Below are 7,352 nucleotides of genomic sequence, written 5' to 3' on the forward strand. Positions count from 1 at the left end.
TCTCGTGCTTACAACTTCACCTACCTCTGCTGATCTTCTAAAGACTGCAACCCCAGGCGCTCTGTGCTGAGCGCCGGGGTGCGCAAAACCCGTGGCAGCCTCCGCAATCTCTACTGATTGATAGCCAACCTCATTCTAGAACCCCGCCAGTCCTCTCCTCTCGAGGGCAGAGTGGAGGCCCCGGAAGTGAGGACCCGTGCGCCTCGCCCCGCCCCCGAGTCTGGAAGTCTACTGTCCCATCCGCCCCCGCGGGTCCGGAAGTCAGCTGGTCCCGCCCCCAGCTCCGGAAGTTGGAGGCCGGCGGGTTTTGAAGTCTTGCGGTCCCGCCCGTCCCGCCTCCGCGCCTGCAGGTTTGTGTCCGAGGTGAGCGCCGGGACCGTGCCACGGTTGCGGTTTGAGGGGCACGGGGTGTGCTGAGGGGCGGCTCCCGCAGCCGAGGTCCTTCCGGGAGCGCGGTCTTGGGACTCGGCCCGGGTCGATGCCCCGGGGGCCTGGTAGCGCTCGAGGCTAGAGGGGTGCACAGTGTGGCCGCAAGGTCAGTGGAGAGTGTCCTAAGTGGCTCTTGCAGGGGACAGGAGTGATCTCGCCCCGCGGGGGGCCGAGTCGCCTGTGGAGACAGGCGAAGCATGTCAAGGGGAGGGAGCCGGGGATATCGCAGGATCTTGGCTTCGTTTGTGTGAACTGAATCCACTCTTTGTTGTCAGAAATTTGACTTAACTTTACAAAGAATACCTGAAAAGCTACCCAAAACGGGGCCCCTGGAGCCAGCGTTTTGAACGTATTGCATCGTGCAGGGCAGAATTCTCCACTGATCAAAGGGAAGATCAGTCCCCTTTGCTGACTCGTTCATTAAGCCGGTGCTCCTGGCCGTCCAAACCCTCCGCTGGGTGCGGACTGTTGTCTCCGCAGCTGCAGGAGCTGACTTTTTCGGTCAGTGCCTCTCATCAAACCATGATGAGACTTTCAGTTCTCTTTTTCATAGGCCTATACAGGGAAATGAGGGTGTTCTGGTACGTTCTGATAGGGTGCCAGAAGTTTGAAGGCTGCTGGGGGCTAACGGTTTCCAAGAGACTGAGGTTTCCAGGTAGGAAGTGGACAGGTGATGATCAAGTGTTGATGCTTTGTGAGCCAGAGCAGGGGACATAGCCCCAGTGCAACCATTACATCTGTGCAAAGAACCTTCCTTACAGAGGACATGGGTCCCTGGGGGGTTGATTTGCCTGACCACAGAGACTGCAGTCAGCACAGGCTGACTGGTTCCTGAACCTGTGTGGACCTTGTTAGTGGGCAGCTGGGTATCTTGTCCTGCAGAGGAGCTGGGTTCCTGTCTGTTAGCAGTGGCCCAAGGGCTCCAGCTGTCTGTGTCCTTCCCCAGGCGCCCTGGTCTCCTGTTGAAGGTGGTGGCAGCAGGTTTCAGGGATGTATATGCAGGTGGAGACACGCACCAGCTCCCGCCTCCATCTGAAGAGGGCTCCAGGCATCAGATCCTGGTCCCTGCTGGTTGGTAAGGATGTTCATATTTCTCAAGTTAAAAATCCAACTTTAAAAAAGGATGAAGATTAAAATTTTATTTGGTTCTACTACCCCAGGAAATAGCAACTATTATGTCTTTCCAGCTTTTATCCTTTTCGAGTGCTTGTACAGATGGTCAGTCTTGTGTTTTTTCACCATTTAACATCCTTTGGTTAATAGTCTCCATGCTCCTGTGAGGTCCCTGTATTTCCTTTTTTGCTTGCTTTCATACACCCAGTCTCCTGTATATGATTTAAGTCAGGGCCTCTGTGATGGAGACAGTAAGGAGTAAGGGTGGGGAGGCCCCTGGTCCTCTATCCCTGTCAATCCCCATTGCCCTGCACTCCCTGGGCAGCTGCACATGTCGGGAACTGAGGTACGAGGGGAGGTGCTGCTACACCTTCGGCAGCCTGGCTCTGGGCCTTCTTTCCCGGGACTCTTCCTGTTCTGTCTCATGCGGGGTCGGGACTCTTCACCTGCAGTCTTGTCTTCATTCCACACAATGTGGTGTCAGTGGGTGAAACCCACATCAGGTTCCTCTTTCTGGTTCCCCTGTCAGCGCTGGAACCTCAACAAAGACATGTGACCAGTGAATACTGTGACTGATGTAGAACATTTTGGTAAACAGACTTCCTGGTTGCTTCCACAACTTCTGAGCCTGGCGGTTTTCTTACCCCCTGCTCCCTGCTCTTAGCCATCCCTGGCAACAGGAAGGGGCTGCTTACTTGGGTCTGCAGGTCCTGGGAGGAGGTGGTCTCTGGGCTAGTGGTGGCCCAATGGGAAGGTACCTGTTTTCTCCCCACAGGAATCTTGTCTATCGGCCTGGCTGCTGCCTACTACAGTGGAGGTGAGGAACGTCATCTGCCCCGCCCCACCCCTAGGAGCTTCCTTAGCTGATTGGAAAATAGAGAAAAAAAGGAAACCCTGTCATTTGTAATCTGACAGGCATGATTTTGGGGATTGCCCCCACCTCTAAATGGGGCTTCCCTGGTGGCTCAGATGGTAAAGAATCTGCCTGCAGTGTGGGAGACCTGGTTTCTATCCCTGGGTTGGGAAGAGCCCCTGGAGAAGGGAATGGCTACCCACTTTTGCCTGGAAAATCACTTTTGCCTAGGAAATCCCATGGACAGAGGAGCCTGGCAGGCTACAGTCCATGGGGTCATAAGGAGTTGGACAAAACTGAGCAACTAACACTTTCACTTTCTGCCTCTAAATGGTTTGCAGGCGTGGTCTCACCTTCGTGTGCTGGTGTGTCCCCCACAGCTTACATTCATTTACATCAGGATTTTCATGTCAAAATGTTCAGAAAGGCATTCTCATGTCTGCCTCAGGTCTTGTGGCAGGTATAGTCTATGCTTTCAGCAGCTCCCTGGAAGTAGTCCCCCATCTCTGCTCTCACACCTGGTGCCATGATAGTAACCTCAAGGAGTCACCCAGGTGGAGAGCTGAGGGCAGAGCTGGTGGACCACGTCCTGTCCTGTGTGACAGGGCCCACAGTGCCAGGTGGCCTTGGCAGGGGTGGGGTGTCCTTGGAGGCATGGGCAGTCAGCTGGGCCCCCAGGGGCCACTCCTGCCGAGTGTCTGGGAAGCAGCTGTTCTGGGAGGAGGCACCCTGTGCAGGCATGTTGACTTTTGCCCCCCTGCTACCTGCCCATGGCTGTCTCCTGTGTTTGCTCCCCAGATAGTCTGGGCTGGAAGCTCTTCTACGTCACGGGCTGTCTGTTTGTGGCCGTGCAGAACCTGGAGGACTGGGAGGTGAGGCTGATGCAGGAAGGGTGCCCAGGCTTTGGGGCTCCTGGGTTTCCCTGCAGGGCTCGTCAAAGGAAGAAAGATTCCAGGGGCCTAATTCCCTCAACCCCATCCTGAAATGTGAGCCCAGTGGTCTCTGGCCAGCTTGACTTGGCCCCTGGACATTGCCTATTTGTGACCATTTGTGGGCCACACAATCTTCTGAAGCTGCTCTCCTAGAAGTTCTCCTAGAAGGGCGAGCCCACCTCCCTCCTGTCCTTCCTCATGTGCCTTTGGGTTGCCTGGCTCCAATATTGCTCTCTGCCCTGTTCCCTCATTTGATGACCTTATCCTCAGTGCTCACCTCTCTCAACTGTGGAGAGAAGTACCTGCTCCTCTTCACACCTGAGATCCTGGAGGGGTCTGGCTGCAGGGGCCAGGGGTTCTGACTGGGATGGGAAGGGAGAGGGCTGCCTCCTTGTGTCTGCTCTGGGGAGGGTGGGGACACAGTTGGTGAGTTCGCGTGTATTGGACTGGCGCATGGGCCAGCAACCAGGTGACTGCCTTGTGGCTGGCGTTCTAGGAAGCCATCTTCAACAAGAGCACCGGGAAGGTAGTGCTGAAGACATTCAGCTTGTATAGGAAGCTGCTGACTCTCTGCAGAGCAGGCCATGACCAAGGTAAGGCATGGGGCATGAACAGGACATGGGTTACTCTGGGGTGGACGGAAGGCAGTGAGCGTCTGCGTGACCTGGAAAGGGGAAGCTGGCTGCTCGGTGACCAGAGCTGTGTCCTGCCTCATGGATGCTGTGTGTCCCCAGATGTGCCCTGGCCCAAAGAAAATTGCCTGGTAGCCCCCAGCTCAGTGACTGGCCACTAGAGACCAGGAAGGCATTTTCCAGCAGTTGAGGAAAATGAAGCAGAAAGCTGGGCAGTCCCATGCTTAGCCAGCCCCTGATGTGTTAGACAGGTGGGCTTTTCAAGGCAATAGGCCTGCTGGATGTTCCCTCTCACTCAGACTGGATGTTAACCGGCAGTCACAGGACCCTGTGCTGTGGTCACTTCCTATGACATCTAAAGCTGGGTCCCGGCATCCTCTGGGCCTCCGACCTAGAGTGACACGCACTCCTTCATGACAAGCAGGCTCTCACCCTCTGCACTGTGCCCCCAAAGCCACTGTGTCAGCATCCGGGCGAGAGGGGCAGGGTGGGAGGGGACATGGCTGCTGACCTGGCCCCGCCCACAGTGGTGGTCCTGCTCAGTGACATCCGGGATGTGAATGTGGAGGAGGAGAAGGTCCGGTACTTCGGGAAGGGCTATGTGGTGGTGCTTCGGTTCGCCACAGGCTTCTCCCACCCTCTCACCCAGAGTGCTGTCATGGGCCACCGCAGGTAAGCCAAGGATGGGAGACGATGGGTCAGGGCTGCCCACTATGCCCTTGCCCCCAGGCAAGTGGCCCTCATAAGGGACTGTGGTAGGGCAGAGGCTTCAGGAACATGGAAGAGGTGGGGCTTGGGGGGACAGGCATGGTACCACCTGCTAGGTGGTATCAGGGGTCCCTGCAGGGACGGAGAGGGGAGGGGCACATCAGGGGTCCCCAGTGGCAGAGAGGCCTGGGCTAAGGTCAGGTGAGGGTGGGGACCAGGTAAGGTGTGGGGTCCTGGAGGGCAGTTCCTGTGAGGAGGCTGGCGTGGTCTTCTGGCTCCTGCTGGAGGCCAGGACCTCTGCCATGGTGACCTGTCCTCCCTCCTGGTGCCGGCCTGGACCAGCGATGTGGAAGTCATTGCCAAGCTTATCACTACTTTCCTGGAGCTGCACCGCCTGGAGAGTCCTGTGGAGCTGTCTCAGAGCAGCGACAGTGAGGCTGACAGCCCCGGAGACCAGAGCTGACCTCCATGGCACCCCTCAGCAGAGTTCTGATGGGGCCCCGGCAGGACTGATGGGCCGCCTGGGAGTCTTCCTCCTCGGCTCTCGGCTGTGTCCCTGGCAGCCCCAGGGCAGGACACTCAGCCATTCCTGCTGCTTGCTTCTGTCCTCCAAGTGAAACCACAGTGGGACCTTGTCTGCAGACTGATGTGCCTCTTCCTGGAATCAGCCCACTGGGGCAGTAGCCTGGTGTGGACAGGCCAGACCTGCTAGCCATGTGGGGCTCAAGGCTTCTGAAATGGGAAGGACACCCAGGGTCCCAGGGCACGAAGCATAGGACTGAGCTCTCTGGGTCAGGGTCTTTGCCAGGACTCAGTCCTGCAGGTTACAACAAGCTTTCAGCAGGCAGATGTGGGGCCTGGCTGGGTCAGCCTCTGAGGATGCTGTCTCTGCCTGTTCTGTGGATCCCAGCTCCTTCCCTGCTCCCCACGTTCATTCCTTCCACTAGCCAGACATTCTCAGTGGTCAGAAGTGAGGTGCTCACCCGTGAGCTCCTGGTGCTCAGGGTGCATGCCAAGGGGCCCATTTGATTGGTGTGCTGTTGCCATAGTGAGGCCTCTAGAACCCCAAATGGCTCATCTCGAGTCCAGATGAGGCAGGAGACAGATGCTGGCCTCCTGTTTGCATTTCATGGGGCAGGAAGAAGTGGGCTTCAGGATGTATACATATAACTAGCCTCCTATTTGCGCTCCAGAATGGAAGTAACAACAGGGTAAATAGCCAGTGTTTGTCTCTTTTAAACACCTTAAGGTAATAATCATGCAAGGACAAAGGGGCAAAACCCTGTTTTGAGTAAAGGATTAAGGGATGTCCACTCCTCCCTCTTTTGGGACAAGGGAGACACTGCACATACACAGAAAGGTCAAAAGTCAGGGGGTTAAAATTCGGGATAATGCTAGGCCGTAATGAGTCTTGCTCCTCCCAGAAGCCTTCAGTTGGAGATTCATCTTGGCTGAGAGGTGCATGCACACCCAAGGGAGCGTCTCAGGGTAGGTCAGGTGTGGAAAAGAAACCAGATAACTGGCTGAAGGTAAAGACCTGGAAGAACTGACCTATATAAATGACTTAACCGCCCCTTTCCAGTGCTCCTCCTAAGAGGGATGCCCACACCTGTTCTCTCTGGGTGTGCATCTCTGCCTTGCTTCTCTCTTAACAAACCAGTTCTCTGTGTGCTCTTCCGCTCATTGTTATGCTAAGTCTCAATAAACTTTGTACCTGCATTAACAGTTTTTGCCTCCTTGATAAATGCATTTTTCACCAGAGGCAAAGATCCATGGAAAACCAACTTCTAGCCTTCTAGCCCTTGCTGGTCTGATGGCCAGGATTGCTGGCTCTCATCCAGGATATCCAGGTTCAGTTCTGGGCAGGGAATTAAGATCTCACTTCATACCACCTCGCACTGCTGCCTTGTCCAGATCACAATCAGGATTGCAGCTGGGCTCTCACAGGGAGGATAACCTGCCCCTGCTCCCAGTGTAGGCAGAGGTTTTCTCTTCTAGCTTCTAGCAGCATTTAAACACTTGCACCCATCCCTTGGAACCCGTATTCCCAGCTTCTCTCAAACCCTGGCGGTTGGGCCTGTTTGTATGTGGCCAGAATGGGCGAGGCTCATGACTGCCCTTCAGCAGGGCCTGGGCAGCTGGCTGCAGCCACCCCCATGGCATCTGGGTGCCAGCCACACTGACCGTCACCTGCACTGTTGGTTTTCTTCTGCTTTCTCTGAACCCAGGTCCCTCCAAGGTACAGCATGTGCCAAGAGCATCTCTGGGGAAACCCACAAGGCTTCCACACTGGGAATGGCCTGGTAGACCCATGGACCCAGGGTTCTCAGGCTGCCTGTGTGAGAGCAACTTCAGGGAACTTCAGAGAAATGAGATCCTCTCCTTTCTAAGTAATGGCTGCCAACCAGACCTATGGGGACAGTCATTTAAACATGCCAAAGTTAGGTTTCCAAATGGTTAAATCTGGAGTGCTTTTCTCTTAAAAGCTGTGACATGCCGTACACTGGTTTCTGGTGTGTTCGTCCCAGGGCTGGAGGAGGCTCCAGGACCGGAGGGAAAATGTTTGGCTGACTCTGTTCCCTAGGAGCTGGGTTGGGTGAGAAGGGTCTCTGGAGCATTGTGAGGGCCGCACTGTAAGCAGCCCAGGCCAGGGTAGTAATGAAGCCTTTCAAATTTCTAGTAGCA

General features: G+C 55.6%; 1 protein-coding gene across 6 annotated transcripts; it reads left to right on the top strand.

Annotated features, from left to right (window-relative positions):
- Positions 1-285: 285 nt before the first annotated feature.
- CYBC1 (cytochrome b-245 chaperone 1) lies at positions 286-6,392 on the top strand. 6 transcript variants are annotated; one of them, XM_024980493.2, is made up of 7 exons: positions 286-494; positions 1,376-1,504; positions 2,318-2,359; positions 3,194-3,267; positions 3,824-3,920; positions 4,487-4,631; positions 5,010-6,392. In XM_024980493.2, the coding sequence occupies exons 2-7, from the start codon at positions 1,420-1,422 to the stop codon at positions 5,128-5,130; spliced, it is 564 nt and encodes a 187-aa protein (XP_024836261.1). In that variant the 5' UTR covers positions 286-494; positions 1,376-1,419; the 3' UTR covers positions 5,131-6,392.
- The last annotated feature ends 960 nt before the right edge of the window (positions 6,393-7,352 follow it).

This window comes from Bos taurus, chromosome 19 (genome assembly GCF_002263795.3).
Source record: "Bos taurus isolate L1 Dominette 01449 registration number 42190680 breed Hereford chromosome 19, ARS-UCD2.0, whole genome shotgun sequence".
NCBI lineage: Eukaryota > Metazoa > Chordata > Mammalia > Artiodactyla > Bovidae > Bos > Bos taurus.

Coding starts and splice junctions, on each gene's coding strand:
- CYBC1 (XM_024980493.2), top strand. CDS start 1,420: ATGTATATGCAGGTGGAGACACGCACCAGCTCCCGCCTCCATCTGAAG. Junction 1,505..2,317: donor ATCCTGGTCCCTGCTGGTTG/GTAAGGATGTTC, acceptor TTCTCCCCACAG/GAATCTTGTCTATCGGCCTG. Junction 3,268..3,823: donor AGAACCTGGAGGACTGGGAG/GTGAGGCTGATG, acceptor CTGGCGTTCTAG/GAAGCCATCTTCAACAAGAG.